The sequence below is a fragment of the Myxine glutinosa genome, chromosome 6 (genome assembly GCF_964187855.1).
Source record: "Myxine glutinosa chromosome 6, kmMyxGlut1.1, whole genome shotgun sequence".
In the NCBI taxonomy this organism is placed as follows: Eukaryota; Metazoa; Chordata; class Myxini; order Myxiniformes; family Myxinidae; genus Myxine; species Myxine glutinosa.
Genome location: NC_136266.1, coordinates 169,455,650 through 169,473,016, shown reverse-complemented (window position 1 = coordinate 169,473,016; position 17,367 = coordinate 169,455,650). Strand labels below are relative to the sequence as shown.

At 45.3% G+C, this 17,367-nt stretch overlaps 1 protein-coding gene across 3 annotated transcripts in view; it reads right to left on the bottom strand.

Annotated features, from left to right (window-relative positions):
• Window positions 1–4,361: 4,361 nt before the first annotated feature.
• LOC137412694 (discoidin domain-containing receptor 2) overlaps window positions 4,362–17,367 on the bottom strand; it is a 140,884-nt gene continuing 127,878 nt past the window's right edge. For 2 of the 3 annotated variants that reach the window (XM_068097981.2, XM_068097982.2), the window contains one exon: window positions 4,541–4,811. In XM_068097981.2, the coding sequence (XP_067954082.2) occupies window positions 4,674–4,811 (138 nt within the window). In that variant the 3' untranslated portion in view covers window positions 4,541–4,673. Of the gene's footprint in view, window positions 4,812–17,367 lie in introns of all 3 variants that reach the window. The other variant, XM_068097979.2, reaches the window with a different exon arrangement.

Sequence of the window (17,367 nt, the reverse complement as noted above, 5' to 3'; positions counted from 1 at the left end):
CACAGATGTGCTCCTGTGTCACTTTTTCCACCTGTAGAATCATATTTTGAGTGAATAATCCCACTGCTCACTCAAATCCTTCACAACTATATTATGATATCTCCTAGGACGATTTACGGTCTATTAACCCCAATAACATTGTGCCTGTGTCATTACCGTGTCAAATAATAGGACAAATGATGAATAAAATTCAAACCATAAACATTTATTATTATTATAATGAAATACATTTGGTCTGTATCGGGGTAAAACAGTCTGAAAAAGCAGAAAATGAAGGAAATGGAAGTACCTTACTCTAAAGAGATTGCATAATATGATACTCCACATACACCTTGTTCTGACAATAAAATTCAAGTTATTTTTTTGCAAAAAATTTACGACGTTTAAAAACATCCTTCTTTCTTCCATATCTTCTTTACATGACCTCTAATGTCTCATCTGGGCTGACAGGATATGGCCTAGAAGTACGCACACTCTCATCTGGGCTGACAGGATATGGCCGAGAAGGACGCACACTCTCATCTGGGCTGACAGGATATGGCCTAGAAGTACGCACACTCTCATCTGGGCTGACAGGATATGGCCGAGAAGGACGCACACTCTCATCTGGGCTGACAGGATATGGCCTAGAAGTACACACACTCTCATCTGGGCTGCCAGGATATGGCCTAGAAGTACGCACACTCTCATCTGGGCTGACAGGATATGGCCTAGAAGTATGCACACTCTCATCTGGGCTGACAGGATATGGCCTCGAAGTACGCACACTCTCATCTGGACTGACAGGATATGGCATAGTGGTACGCACACTCTCATCTGGGCTGACGGGATATGGCCTAGAAGTACGCACACTCTCATCTGGGCTGACGGGATATGGCCTGGAAGTACGCACACTCTCATCTGGGCTGACAGGATATGGCCTGGAAGTACACACACTCTCATCTGGGCTGACAGGATATGGCCTGGAAGTATGCACACTCCCATCTGGGCTGACAGGATATGGCCTAGAAGTACACACACTCTCATCTGGGCTGACAGGATATGGCCTAGAAGTACGCACACTCTCATCTGGGCTGACAGGATATGGCCTAGAAGTACGCACACTCTCATCTGGGCTGACAGGATATGGCCTCGAAGTATGCACACTCTCATCTGGACTGACAGGATATGGCATAGTGGTACGCACACTCTCATCTGGGCTGACGGGATATGGCCTAGAAGTACGCACACTCTCATCTGGGCTGACGGGATATGGCCTAGAAGTACGCACACTCTCATCTGGGCTGACAGGATATGGCCGAGAAGTACGCACACTCTCATCTGGGCTGACAGGATCCGGGACCCGAAATTATGGGGTAGGGGAAATACAAATTGCGATATCGTTTGAACGATATCTGGGCTGACAGGATATATCCAAAATCAAGACTTTCTGCTCACCTTCACTCCTTCATTCCTCTTTTCTCCCGCCTCTGGAACAAACTCCCTCACTCTCTTCAATCCCACTCCACCCTCCAGGTCTTTAAAACAGCTGTTCACCACCATCTCTTATCCTCCCCCATCCAAATCCTTGATCTTTTCTACCCCCGCTAATTTCGGTCCCCTTGTGTTTTATACCTCTCCCCCCCCCCCCCCCCCCTCCCCTTCCCACGCCTCTTGCCCCCAAGCCCTCTCCCTCCCACACTTCTCCCTGCTCTCAAATGTTGTGGTTGTGTGCTTCCCCTTCTCTCCCCATCTTGTCTTCCGCTCCCTCTTTTTGTATATTTTGTTTGTCTGGTTGATTTGTTTGTGAAATAAATGTTAGCTCTTTCACGAGCCTCGATTCAGTATACAAAAAAAACAAAAAAAAAAACTAATGGTCCAATTGCTACAAATAACCACTCAAAATGTTGGAAATTTTATGTTCTACATAACTATATCTATTATTTGCCAATATGCTAATTAAGTAGGTCACTAAAGGTCAAAAGGTCACAAAATTTGACCCCTGCTTAAAATCTGGCCATCCGTCCAAAAAAATCACCACAGTTACATGACCAATGGGAATTTCTCAGCCAAAATGGGCTCAAATAGAAGTTAACAAGTGTCCAAGTCCATTTTATGCCTAAAAGTGTGGATTTTATTTGTATCTGAGCTATGGTACATAACAGAATTTGACACATCTTTGAAAACGGCCATTTCTAGCCTGAAAAACATGCAAAAATGGAAGATGCCAATGTGTTGGTGTTAATAAAAAATCTTTCAAACAACATTTTAATACAAATGTCAAATATCATGTGAAAATGTGCTCTTATTTAGTTTAGGGCTGTTCGGCATTTAAAGGTCACCTGTAGTCAAGGTCAAGGTCATTCACCATTGAACCTCAGGTATGCATTTTTTACGTCCATCTGACAGAAGACCTCATGAAACATGGTAAATCATCCCTTAACAACATATCAAAATATTGATACCTGCTAGAAATTCCTCTTTATGGATTTGGTAGGCCTATTTAAGCCTCAATTCCCAGCCTAATCCCACTGGTTCAAAGAGGCTGAAGAGTGCCTCGAAGAGCATGAAATACAACTACATGTATCTCCCCCAGAGAGATCAGATAACTAATCAATACATTTATTAATTGTTTCATCAGAGTTGACCCCTTGCACTACCAAGCATCACATCCTCCTGCAGTACCATAGTGTGTCCATTAAAGGGGCCCCAGTATCCATGTCTGAGTTGCATCTCAATCTTCGTCAGAGTCACTGTTGTCGTCATCATCGGATGAGCCTTCAAATTCAACCTTGCCATGTTCCTCCTCCTCCTCCTCCTCCTCCTCTTGCATGTTGCTACAAGTCTGCAACTTGCGTAGGTATATGCACCTCATCCTGTTCTGGAGGCAGGAACAGCTCTCCTCCAAGCACTGCCTTGGACAGTTGCAGGCGATCAACTCCATGACAACCTCAGGGGCAGGTGGTGCGTGCGCGTCCTGCATGCGGGCATCTGCAGCTTTCTTAATCTGTATGTATTCAGTGCGCGTCTTGGATCCCAATTTGAAGTATACTGGAACATTTTAACTTTGGTGTGAAGGCCATTGCCAAGATGAAAACATCAGTGTCTGGTGACACGATGACAGCAGTCGTCAGACCAGACCTGCGGCAGTGCTCGGCATGTAGGAGTAGCCGGGTGTCTGCCTCCTCCTGACTGCTCTGTAGATCTTGAACATCAGACACCGAGTCCTTTGTAACTCTTGTGCACTGGTCTCCGTGTGTGAGGAAGAGCTCTTTCCTGTCCAGCCTTTCACGTAGACTTTGGTCGTTGCTCCATTCCTTAACCAGAAAATCAATCAGTTGGGTCTTGTTGTTTCCACAATATAGAAAACATAAGGCAACAGGATGTGTTTGGGAGGTTTTACCTTAGCAGAGGTTATGCCATAGACGAGATCTTGCGCAATGGATCCAATAAGCCTTTGGATTCGGTCCGATACAGGAACTGAGGAGTCAGATTCGCCTGCCATGAGCATTCTCAAGAATGTTTTCAAAGAGCATGGAATGAAGGCTGCTCCATCCTTCAACTCCTCTGGTACTGGAGGCCAGGGCATTTGAACATCATGCCGGTTGACATCATTTCTCAGGACAGTGGACATATTTATCATCATCATACTTACCTTGGAGGTGTTCTGCTTGGTAGCTAGGAGTTCCTCTTTAAGCCTCTGGTTTTCTTTCACCAGCTGGGACAGTGAAAGGTTGCCAGGATAGACCAGCAATTTGCCCATCTCATCTGGTATCATATGCAAACTCTCCCCAAACTCCCCCTTGATCTTTATATGGATGTGACTTTTAGTGGACGTTTTAACCTCACCGAGGCCTACACCAGATTCTACAAACAAATCAAGCAGGTATTTGCATAACTCAGTCATTCTAATCACTTGAGGCATCTCAAATATAACATCCCTACTGAACCTGAACAGTCCACTATAACATAACTATAACAAATAAAATCCACACTTTTCGGCATAAAATGGACTTGGACACTTATTAACTTCTATTTGAGCCCATTTTGGCTGAGAAATTCCCATTGGTCGTGTAACTGTGATGATATTTTGGACGGATGGGCAGATTTTAAGCAGGGGTCAAATTTCGTGACCTTTTGACCTCTACTGACCTACTTAATTAGCATATTGGCAAATAATAGATATAGTTATGTAGAACCTGAAATTTCCAACATTTTGAGTGGTTATTTGTAGCAATTGGACCATTAGTTCAAACGATATCGCAATTTATATTTCCCCTACCCCATAATTTCGGGTCCCGGATCGGGCCCAGTCCTCCATCTTTAAGAGGTGATTACTAGCACTAAGCTACCGTTCCAAGCTTGGCTTCAAAGTTTTTTTTCCATCTATGGGTATATGCCTTTCAAGAAAACACAGTGAGATTTTGCCACCCCAGGTGGTACCAATCCATGAAATTCTGGGGTCTGGCAACATGCTCAACCCACATGAGCTACACAACGGTACCCCCAACCGATGATGCCACCCCGCAGCCATGTGGTGTATATGAAAGAAGATGTCTCATCTTAAAAGATTGTTCATAACAGTGCAATAGCATAGACATTTGCAAGCAATACCAATTTGAAAAAATTTCCTTTTGCTAGGATGGAATGCAACATGTTGCTCCAACCTCATCTTCATCCTCAATATATTATCGTTACTCTACTACAAGTTGTTCCTCAAGGCAATTAATAATTTGAGGAAACAAGGGCCGCTGTGTGGGTTCTTTTTCCCAGCAACTCAACATGAGGGAGCAGAGTGCAGGAAGCCAAATGACTGGACAAGGCAACAGTTCCTGTGGTAGAAAACAGAGCAGTACAAGATCGGAGAGATTTCAAAGAGTATATTAGAAGTCAAGTAGAAATTCGGCTAGCCAGACATATTTCCGGGGAGTGAGTAATGGGTAGCAGACATATTTCCGGGGAGTGAGTAATGGGTAGCAGACATATTTCCGGGGAGTGAGTAATGGGTAGCAGACATATTTCGGCGGAGTTAGTGATTGTTCAGCACAAGGACAAAACACGGAGCTGGATCAAGATTCACAGTAGCAACTTGAGCCGAGACTGCTACTCACATGATGCAATCAAAAAGCAAAAGCCTAAAAGCACTGATTACATATTTATGCAAGAATTGCCCAATTACCCAAAACTTGGGGATCATATCTATTCCACTTGAATTTCCTTACTGATCAAGATTATATGATTTATGGACATTGTAATATTAAAACTAGTCAATGACACACGTATAAAGTCTCGAGTGAATCGATTTGGTGGTTTGGGAGAAAATGATTTTTAAAGGTTTTAGCTTAAATTCAATATGGTTGTGGAACCATGTGACCTATGATGTCATAAATTTAATACATCAATACAAATGGGTCATAGATCATGTGTATGCAATTTCAGATTTTTAGGATAAGGAATTCGATTAAAACATTTTTGCCTGGTATACCACTTCACCTTTGAGGTCACCATTATCATGCTTTTGTTCCCCATTGGGAGTACTTGTCAATGTGCCAAGTTTCAAATGTTTCCATTCAGCAGTTTTTGAGAAATATATTTTTAATTGTTTGCGTTTAATCCAAGATGGCTGCCATACCACGTGACCGATGACGTCACAATTATCATAAAACATTCTGCATGGGTGCCACTCTACCCTGAAAGTTTAGTCTCAATTGGACATGTGGTTGCTGAGAAAAGCGAGGTTCAGCCCGGACAGACGGACGGACAACCCGAAAACATAATGCCTCCGGCCACCTTCGGGACGGAGGCATAAACAAGATGGTATTCTTAGAATACTTACCCTGTGCAGTCAACCTGTTGTGAGCTAACTCTTCTGTTTTTGAACTTTTTTTTTCTTTGATCCAATATGGCTGCCAGACTAAGTGAGCGATTACATCATAAATTTATATTCTCGAATATAATTGTTGCATAGATCACGTTCAATAAATTTCAAAATGATCAGGCTAAGCGTTGTCCTGTCAAATTTTGACGTCATAATTATGACATCAATGACGTCATCGTTAACACATCTATTCCCCATGCAGAGTTCTTTACAATGAGCAATGTTTAAATTTTTTTCCATGGAGAGGTTTTGGAGATATGGAGGTGTAACGTTTTTCCGTTTTTCCCAGATGGCGCCTGTACATCCACGGTCATAATTCTCATTAAAATATTCGACAGGAGGATGTGCTCCTACAGGAGGTGAACATTTTGTATCAATCGGACTAACAGTTGCAGAGAATTTTTTTTTTCATACTGATCAGATCAAGCAATGTACTTGTCGAATTATGACATCATAATGAAGGCACCGATGACATCATCATCAACATATCTTATTCCCCATGGGGTGTAATTGACAATGAGCCTTGTTTCAACTTTTCCATTGAGTGGATTGGGAGATATGGAGGTGTAACGTTTTTCCAAGTTGGCGTCCGTACCACGTGACCTATGACATCATAATTATGACTAAAAAAGATTATATATGCAGAAGCGCTCCTATGGTGAAATTTCGTGTCTATCGGACCAACGGTTGCCGAGAAAATTAATTTTCAAAATGCAGACACATACGTACACACGTACGGCCGCAAGCACGCCACACGTACGCACGTACGGCCGCACGCACGCCATATGTACACACGTACGGCCGCACGCACGCCACACGTACGCACGTACAGACGCACCCGAATGCTTAACCCTGCTTTTCGCTTCGCGAGTGAAGGGTAATAAAAACAAAGGTTTCCACATGATACTTGTCTAATTAGAAAACTAAGCAGCTGGAACGAAATTTTCCTTCACCTCCTCGTCAATTTTTCTCCTTGTTGTTGAAGCAAAACATGCTGGACAAAATGATGATCATTTTTGAGACAATTCCATGCATTAACCACTCTCCGACTGAAAGACACCTGCCTTGAAACTGTCCTCGCTCATCTTCTTCTTTACCATCAAGATATGGCTCCCGGTCCCAACACTGCCTACTCTACCGAACACTGCTGAAAAACTCCACAAACACATACAGTCACGTGAAAAAGTAAGTACACCCCATGTAAAGTTTTGACTTTTTCAACATATTTCAACATAGAGCTATTTGATCTTCATTTCAACAATATTGATAGATAAAGGTGATATAATATAACAAATATCATGAAACATTTACATTTTGTAGTCCATTGTATAATTTAAATAAACATAAATGCAAATTTCGCATATGGAAAAAGTAAGTACACCCTTGGCTCTAATAGGTGGTATTGCCCCCTTTGGCAGAAACAACCTCGAGTCGGCGTTTCTTATAACTGTCTACCAGTCTCTGACATCGACTGGGAGAAATTTTTGACCTCTCCTCCATGCAGAATTCTTTCAGCTGTGCGATGTTTGAGGGATTTCTTGCATGCACAGCTCGTTTCAAATCCCCCCACAACATCTCGATGGGATTTAGATCCGGGCTTTGACTTGGCCATTCCAGAACCCTCCATTTCTTTCTTTTCAGCCATTCCTTGGTGGATTTACTGGTATGTTTAAGGTCAGTCATGTTGCAAGGTCCACCTTCGGTTGAGCTTCAACTTTCCGACAGATGGCCTCACATTATCCTCAAGCACGCTCTGGTACAATGAAGAATTCATAGTGGATTCTATGATGGTGAGCTGCCCAGGCCCTGATACAGCAAAGCTGCCCCAAACCATAATATTTCCACCACCATGCTTTACAGTTGGTATCAGGTTCTTGCGGTCAAATGCTGTCTTTGGTTTTCGCCAAACATGTCTTCTGGTACTGTGGCCAAATAGCTCTACCTTTGACTCATCTGTGCAGAGCACATTGTTCCAGAAGTGCTGGTCTTTGCCTCGGTGTTCATTGGCAAACTTTAGTCTTGCCCTGATGTTCTTTCTGGACGGCAAAGGTTTCCTCCTGGCACACCTCCCATGTAGATCAAATTTGTGCAGCCTCTTTCTAATTGTAGACTCGTGCACTTTGCCATCAACAGTGGCAAGAGCTACCTGTAGGTCGCGTGATGACATTCTGGGGTCCTTAGAGATTTCTTTCAGCATCTTGCGGTCTGCTCTCAGGCTGAACTTGCTGAGGTGGCCTGGCCTGAACAAGTTGGCAGTTGTTTGGAATCTTCCCCACTCCTGATCTTCCGGACAGTTGTAGATGATCTTCCGGACAGTCGAATGATTGATTTCAAATTGTTTGGAGATCTTTTTAAATCCAATTCCCAGACGCGTAGGCATCTATAACCTTCTTTCTGAAGGCCTCAGAGAGCTCTTTTGATCTCGGCATGGTGACGCCGCACACTTCAACAACAAAGAGTAAACCAAACTAAATGTCTGAGGTTTAAATAAGACAGGTTCCTTCAAGATCCTCTCCAACGATGTTCTAATCATTTGCACCTGAGCTGGTGCACCTGATTCTAATTTTAGGTATTTGAAGTAGTGATAAATGTAGGGGTGTACTTACTTTTTCCACATGCGAAATTTGCATTTATGTTTATTTAAATTATACAATGGACTACAAAATGTAAATGTTTCATGATATTTGTTATATTATATCACCTTTATCTATCAATATTGTTGAAATGAAAATCAAATAGCTGTATGTTGAAATATGTTGAAAAAGTCAAAACTTTACATGGGGTGTACTTACTTTTTCATGTGAATGTATCTTGTCCAAAAAGTTCAATATTTATAAAAAATCTCTCTCAGATCCCCATGGAATCGCCTCCTTTCCAATGTACAAAGAAAGTCCTGTCCTCCCCCAACGTTCATCAAATCTTAATCTATCGAGGCCTGGAATCAATGTGGCGGCTCGACGCGGTACCCTGTATATGGCAACTATGTCCTTCCTTAGATGTGGTGACCAAAACCGTACAGAATATTCTAGATGAGGCCTCATTAAATTCCTATACCGTGTTAACATAACCTCATCTGATTTATCTAATTTATACCCCTAAGAATACACCCTAAAATCCTATTGGTTTGACCTTTCCTGACTACTTACCTACCCCCAGATCCTTCTCCTGTGTGGCACGCTCCGACATTGCCCCTCGGATCATGTAAGCTTTATTTTCATCATTCTTATCCATCCATCCATATTTTCATATTACAGCACCTTACATTTATTTATGTTAAACTCTATCTACCAATCTTCTGCCCAATCTACTAAATACATACTGAGACTTTTGTGAATCTGATCACCTCCTCTCTGCTATCTACCTTACCTCCAATCTTTGTATCATCTGCAACTTTAGAATGAACTCTTAACCCCACTGTCAAAATTAATTGATGTAAATTATGAATAATAATGGTCCCAGTATTGATCCCTGATGTACCGCACTATTTACATCTTCCGAGCCAGGCATCCTGCCATTCACAGCCACTTTTTGCTTCCTATCACCAAGCCAGTTTCTAATCCAGTTAAATACCTGAACAGCCACTCCACTCCTCACCTTCGTGAACAACCTCCTATGTGGTACCTTATAAAATGTCTTCTGAACCTCCAAATACACTACGTCCACTGCACCTCCCTCAACCACCCAATCAGAAACTACTTCATAGAACTCCAATAAATTTGTTAAACATTACCTCCCTTTAGTAAAACCATGCTGACTACCTTTAATGAGTTTAAATTATTCAAATTGTTCCCCATCAATTCCTTAATGAATGTCTCATTCAACACCTTCCCCATGACAGAAGTGAAGCTAGCAGGTCAACAGTCCCCAATACTTGTCTGGATACTTTTTTTTAATTCCATGCCTCTTCCTTCCCGTGCCTCCTCTCCCCAAGCCCTCTCCCTCCCACAGATCTCCCGATGTCCCTGCTCTCAAATATTGTACTTGTGTGCTTCCCTCTCTCCCCCCCCCCCCCCATCTGGTCTCCCGCTCCCTTTATTAGATGTTTTATGTGTCCGTTTTTTTGTGATTAATGTTAGCTGGCCTTGCCCCCCCACCTCTCTCTGGGCTCTGTCCCCCAAATATTCCTACAGGTCGCACAAGATCTGCCTGCAACCCTCTTATGGTTAAACTGCCGAAATCTCGACTCTCTGCTCACCTTCACTCCTTCATTCCTCTTTTCTCCCGCCTCTGGAACAAACTCCCTCACTCTCTTCAATCCCACTCCATCCTCCAGGTATTTAAAACAGCTGTTCACCACCATCTCTTATGTTCCCCCATCCAAAACCTTGATCTTTTCTACCCCTGCTAATTTCACCACAAATCCACTTTTTTGAAATACCAACTTCTGTCCTGGAAGTCCTTGGTGTCCTTGTGTTTTATACTTCTCCCACCCCCACCCCCCCCCCCCTTCCCATGCCTCCTCCCCCCGGGCCCTCTCCCTCCCACACGTCTCCCTGCTCTCAAATGTTATGTTTGTGTGCTTCCCCTTCTCTCCCCATCTTGTCTTCCGCTCCCTCTTTTTATATATTTTGTTTGTCTGGTTGATTTGTTTGTGAAGTAAATGTTAGCTCTTTCACGAGCCTCGATTCAGTATACAAAACAAAACAAAAAAATCTCCTCTCACTGCCAAGGCTGGAGTGCCCCCAAAGTAGGAGTCTATGGCCCAGTTCTCTTCCTCGTTTTCACCAATGATCTTTCTGATTACTTTGGAATGACAATTCCACCCTCTGAATAGGATATCCCATCTTTCAGAAATGCAGGCAGCAGCCTCTTCCCTCTCTGCAGACATTGACAGAATCAGGAGCTGGTCCACCACTTAGAACCCTAAGCCACAATCTATCTTAGGAAAGCCACATATCAAAGTTGGCTTCCTCAACCACGCCACCTACTGGAAATCCTCTGTCATGTCAAATATTTCCTTGGCAAATCTGAACTTTTAGCAATGACAAATGTACAACGGTTCAACTGTAGCTCTATGGGGTACAACTTTCTCCTTTGGTCTGGCACCCCTACCTCACACCTTACAGATCTTGAATCCGTGGAAAGCAAGGTCCTCCCAATTATTGGCATCTCTCTCTGAGGATGAATCTCTCGACACGTTAGTCCCACATTGCAGACATATCGGTTGCCTCTCTGTCTCCTATCAGCTTATGGCTGGTATTGCACCCTCTACTCTTTCTCCCCCATGTTTCTGCAAGGCGCATGCAGTCTGTGAGCACCCCCTTCTGGTGCAACTCCCAAATCCAGGCTCACTTCCACCCAATTGTTCTGCTTTTCTCTTGCCGGTGGAACCAACTTCCTCAGTCACTTAAATCTCATTCGACCATCCAAGGATTCAAGATGGCTGTTCATCTACTCCTCAGGTCCTCATACATGCCCACGATTGTGCCTACCCTCATTAATCCTCGTCAAACACACCCCATCTCTTCCAGGTTATTACGTTTTCTCCCCTTCCCACCACTCCACTCACCTTTCCATTCTTTTGTTCCATTGTTGTTTCATCCCCGGATTCCCTCCTCTTCTTTCTGCACCTTTCTTGCCATGTTTGAGCTTGTATCCAGCTTCCTCACTTCCTGCGTCCTCCTCCCTCTTTCCTTTGTATCAAACTTCCCCTCACCCATTCATCCTCCGAGTGTCGCTCGGTTGTTTCCCTCCACCTCACCTGTTGATATTGTTGCGGATATGGGATTTGGCCTCCATATCCGCTTGTAAATATTCCCCTATTTCCCCAATACTCCCCAACTATCCCCAATCCCCCATTCCCTAGTCCCATTGTCTGTAAACAACACTCTGTAGAACCGACCTTCCCCTTCTTCCCCCATTAAATGTCGTGCCCAGGTCCACCGCATCTCACGTAGACAACTTTCGGACATCTTGCTAGTTATTCTTAGTCTATGTCAGTTAAGGACTCGTTTCCATTAATTCTGACTCTTCGTTGCACCAGAATGTGATTGTATGGCACCAGTAGTGAGTTTAGGACCTCCCCATACCTCCTCCCATCTTCCTCATGAAACAATAACAACAACAACAACTACAACCACAGCGGGGGCGGCGCGGCCGCGGTGCGGGGAGTGTGCGTCCTCACACCGGCTTGGTTAGCCGCCATTGCCATGTGCGCCCACGGGGTTACCACAAAGGGGCTGGCTGTCAGCTCCTCGTCAAGGGCGGAGCCCGGTAACCCCCGCACCCAATAAGAAGCAACGGGCCGATTCCATCTGGGGCGGAGCTAACGAGCCGAGGGCGTGTCACTCCCCGCCGGAAATACGCAGCGACTTACCGGACGTGACGTCAGATGCGCCTCAGCCACGAAGGAGAAACAGACGCCACCTCCAGCGCGACGAGACCTCCCGCATCTCTGGACCGGACCGGGTCGATTCTGCCCCTGCGCCAAGGTGCACCTTGAGCCTCGACTACCTGCCCTTCCTTGCCATCAATCCCCGTGTGAGTCAGTCTTGTCCTGTTTATCTGTCGTCTGTCGGGGTTACTATAAGACCGTATTTAAGTGCCTACCTTACTATGCTGTCTCTCTTGTCCTTGTAATCTAACGTTCCGCAATATTATAACCTCCTCCGGAGGTCTTGAGAACTGTACCCCTGGTGTCGTGTCATTTTAACCCAGCCGTTGTGTCCTTTCCGTAATTGATTTAGCATAGCGCGACTCGGCCAACGTTCGAGTATAATCGGGTAAACTGTGCAGACGCGGTCATACCAAACCGCTCGGTAAACCAACATCCACAACCGCGTCTGTAACAATATGTTTCCCCACTGTGTTCTGTTCCATCACGTTCGGTTGTATAGCTCTTCCATGAGCCTCGACTTTGCATGCAAAAAAACATTTTACATGATCCACTTTTTACTCTGCTTTCTAATATAATCCTCATTGAGGTCATAGCTTAGCCTACCTAACTTTGCATTCAATCTCGTAGCTCTGAGTTGAACACCTTCCATGGCAGGTATGTATTTTACCTGATGCACAACACAAAGTTATAAAAGCCGAGCTACACCTGATTTTTTTTTTTTTTTTTTTTTTTTTTTTTTTTGTTTTTGTATACAAGGTCGAGGCTCGTGAAAGAGCGAACATTAATCACACAGAAAGACAAACCGACACATAAAACATATAACATAGGGAGCGGTAGACAAGATGGGGAGAGAGGGGGAAGGACACAAACACAACATTTGAGAGCAGGGACCGAGAGACATGGAGACATCGAGAGATCTGAGAGAGGGCGAGGGCTTTAGGGGGGGGGGGGGGGCGTGGGAAGGGGGCGGTGGGAGAGGTATAAAACATATGGACACTGCCAGGACTTCCAGGAAAGAAGTTGGAATTTCAAACAAGGTGGATCTGGGGTGAATTAGCGGGGGTAGAAAAGATCAAGGTTTTGGATGGGGGAAGATAAGAGATGGTGGTGAACAGCTGTTTTAAAGACCTGGAGGGAGGAGTGGGATTGAAGGGAGTGAGGGAGTTTGTTCCAGAGGCGGGAGAAAAGAGGAATGAAAGAGTGAAGGTGAGCAGAGAGCCGAGATTTCGGCAGTTTAACCATCAGAGGGTTGCTGGCAGATCTTGTGCGACCTGTAGGAATATTTGGGGGACAGAGCACAGAGAGAGCTGGGGGTGCAAGGCCGGAGAGGAGTCGGTAGAAGACAGAAAGACCACCTACCTGCCTGCGGTGAGTGAGTGAAAGGCCCTCAGAGATAGCTTCATCGCGGGAGATTCCAATAATTCTGAAAGCTTTGGTTTCAACAGCGTGAAGCCGAGCTAGGTGTGAGGCAGGAGCACCGGCCCATAGGGGAGAACAGTATTCCATTGAGCTGCGGATGAAAGCCTTGTATGTGGTGAGGAGCTCAGGTGTGCCGAGGAAGGACTTCGCACGACGGAGGATGCCCAGTCGGCGACTGGCTTTGGAGGCCAGCTTGGAAATGTGGTTTTCCCAAGAAAGATCATGGCAGATAGTGAGACCCAAAATCTTGAGCGACAGAACTTCTTGGAGAGGATTGTTGAGAAAGTAGATGGGAGGGTTGTCCAGTCGATCTTTTCGGAGAGACATAGTAAGAGTGTGAGATTTGTCAGGATTGAAAGACATGTTCCACTTGTTTGACCAGTCTGTGATTTTGTCCAGGTCTTCAGAGAGTGAGGAGGCAGCAGACTGCCGATCTGAGGGAAGAGGAATGGAGCGGCAGAGAGTAGAGTCATCAGCAAAGAGATACAGAGGATTTTCGAGAGAGTCAGAGAGATCATTGATGAAGACCAGAAAAAGCACGGGGCCCAGAACACTGCCTTGGGGAACTCCAGCCTGAACAGGAAGAGGAGATGAGAGAAACCCATTCAGGGCCACACGTTGACGACGACTAGAGAGGAAGTCCGCCAGCCATGCGTGGAGATTTCCATGGATACCAAAGGAGGAGAGTTTGGTGAGCAGAGCGGGGTGCCAGACCGTGTCGAAGGCACGTGATATGTCGAGGGAGACAGCTCTAATTTCCTGCTTGGCATTGAGGACCTCCATCCATTGTTGAGACAGCAGAAGCAGCATGTCCAGAGTAGAGTGACCTGGTCTGAAACCAAATTGATGATCAGAGATCAAGCCATTGGAGAAGAGGAAAGATTTCATATCCGAAGCAATGATGGATTCCATGACTTTGCTGATAATTGGGAGAAGGCTGATTGGTCTGTAGTTGCTAGGATCTGTTTTTGCACCTTTTTTGTGCAAAGCGGTGATGTTGGCTGATTTCCAAGCAGATGGCAGTTGACCTTGAGCAAAAGAGAGGGTGAAGAGAACAGAGAGAGGGTGAGATAGAGCAGCAGAGCAGGATTTTAGGACCCGTGGGCTGATGCCGTCGGGTCCAGTTGCAGAATCAGAGTCGAGGGTTGACAGAAACTTTTCCACCTTGTCAGGAGGAAAGGACACGGAGTCCAGGAGCAGCAGGGTACGACTGGGTATGGTGGGTACAGAGAGGGATGGGTTTGGGACACAAGATTTAGAGGCAAACACAGAGTTGAGGCATTCAGCTTTTTCACGTGCGGAGTCAGCTGTGTAGCCGTTTGAGGTAAGGGAGGGGATGGAGGGGGAACAAACACCAGAAACGGATTTGACCAGACGCCACCAGGATTTGGAAGAGGGAGACAGATAAGAGAGTTCGGTCTTGAGAACGGAGAGATATTGTTTCCTGGCTCTCCTGAGGGTGGACACACACTTGTTTCGGGCTTTGTGAAAGGAAATGAGATTTCCTTCCGTTGGATTTGCTTTCCAGGAGACGAAGGCAAGTTGTTTCTGGGCAACAGCCTCACCACAAGATTCCGTGTACCATGGACGGGAGGAAGGGTAAGACAACTGAAGACGAGATGGGATAAATCTGTGCATGAGAGAGAGCAATTTACTTTGGAAGAATTCCCAGGATGAGTTGATGTCAGAGGTGGTAGAAATGGGAGACCAGTCCAGATGATTGATGGCTGCTTGAAGACCGTGCCAGTTGGCCTGAGTGAAATGCCAGACTCGTCGACGCTGAGCAGGCTCCCTGAGGATGGTCAGAGAGATGTCCACTTTAACAAGGACATGATCAGATGATCCGATCGGAGCAGAAGAAGAGCAGCAGACATTTTCAGGGAAGTTAGTCATAACCAAGTCCAGAAGAGAAGATGTTCCGTTGACTGAGATCCGGGTCGGGAAATTGACAGATTGTGTCAGTCCCAGTGAGTCGCAGAAGTCCTTTGCTGAGGAGCCATGGCTGGTGAGAGAGGTACCCACACCCAGCCAACTGGCATGATGACAGTTGAAATCACCACATATGAGGAAGAGAGAGTTGGGATGAGTAGATAGAAGTTGGTCCATATCATCAGACAGCGAGATGTAGATGGAGTCATCACTGTTTGGTGGACGGTACAACACACATATGAACAAGAGGTGGGAGCGAAGGGGAAGCCGTAGCCAGAGGTATTCCTGGGGGTGAGGTGGAGAGAGTGCAGTGCAGGGCGAGTGAGGAAGAGAGTTTTTGATAAAGATAGCAACCCCGCCTCCAGGACGAGGCTCAGGTCTATCATACCGGAGGAGGGAGTAGCCCGGGAGAGATACTATGGAATCAGAGACATCATAAAGGAGGAAAGTTTCTGTTAAGCAGATCACGTCTGGTTTGACAGAAGCAACCTGTATGGAGAGATCAGTTAAGTTTGAACGAAGGCCCCGGATGTTTGAGGTCCATACCGTTAATGAAGAGGAAGGGGGAGCATCAGATACAGAACAGGGGGGAGGAGGGGTAGGGTAAGATGTGGAAGAGGTGGAAGAGGTAGGGAGAGCTGTTGAAGGTGTGTCAGAGATTTCAGAATAGCTCGGAGAAAGGGAAGGATGGGGCGGACAAAAGGTTTGATGGTGATTGGGTGAGCCACAATGAGGTGTTATTTGAGGAGGGGGAAGAGCGAGGCAGAAGGTTGGGGGAGATGGAGGTGAGAGTTTGAAGGGGGAAGAAGCGGGGAGGACGCTTTGAGGAGGGGGAGTAAGAGGGGGGAAATTGAGAAGCAATGAGGGTGGAGAGATTTGAAGGGGAGGGGTGAGGGGGAAGTTTGGGAGGGAAGGGGCAAGGGGAGGGATTTGAAAGGGATGGGATATGGGGGAGATTTGGAGGGGAGGGGTGAGGCAGGAGTCTAGGAGGGGAGGGGCGAGGGGGCGTCTTGGCGGGGAGGGGTGAGGGGGTCGTTTAGGAGGGAGGGGGCAAGGGGGGAGATTTGAAAGGGATGGGTGATGGGGAAGATTTGGAGGGGAGGGGTGATGGGGAAGATTTGGAGGGGAGGGGTTATGGGGAAGATTTGGAGGGGAGGGGTGAGATTGGATTTTTGAAAGTGTACGATTTATGGGAAACGAACATTTATTGCAAAATGAGTTGCTTGTGACCTTCGAGTTAAAAATACGTTTAAGGACGCTGGATGGAGGATGGAGTGCAGGCGAGTTTAGGGAATGTAGAACAAAGGCACTATAGGAGATGGATATTTTTTTTGGGATGAATTGATTTGGTGAGCAAGTCGAAAGCAGCCTTTTAAAGAAGAAGAAGAAAAAGGTGTTATAAAATATGACGGAATACATAACTTGAGGGGAAAGTGTAAACATTGAAGGTTAATGAGTGAAAACTATCTGGGGAAATGGGGGAGAAACACGTGGTCGAAGAACGAACGAACGAATAAGAATGAATAAACGAATGATAACAGAGAAGGAAAATGTTTTTTTTTTTTTTTTTTTTTTTTTTTTTTTTTTTTTTTTTTTTTTTTTTTTTTTTTTTTTTTTTTTTTTTTTTTTTTTTTTTTTTTTGTTGAGTTGAGATTTACACAAGGAAGTAGGCTATGGGTGAAAAGACTGGGAATACAGAGAACGAAAGTTATTGGATCACAAACGACGGACCACTGAGAGAAAAACAAAGCCTCAAGGTTGTACAGTGCACACTGTACAAGGCCTCAAGACACGACACGGCAAACAGACGATCAATTTATGAAAG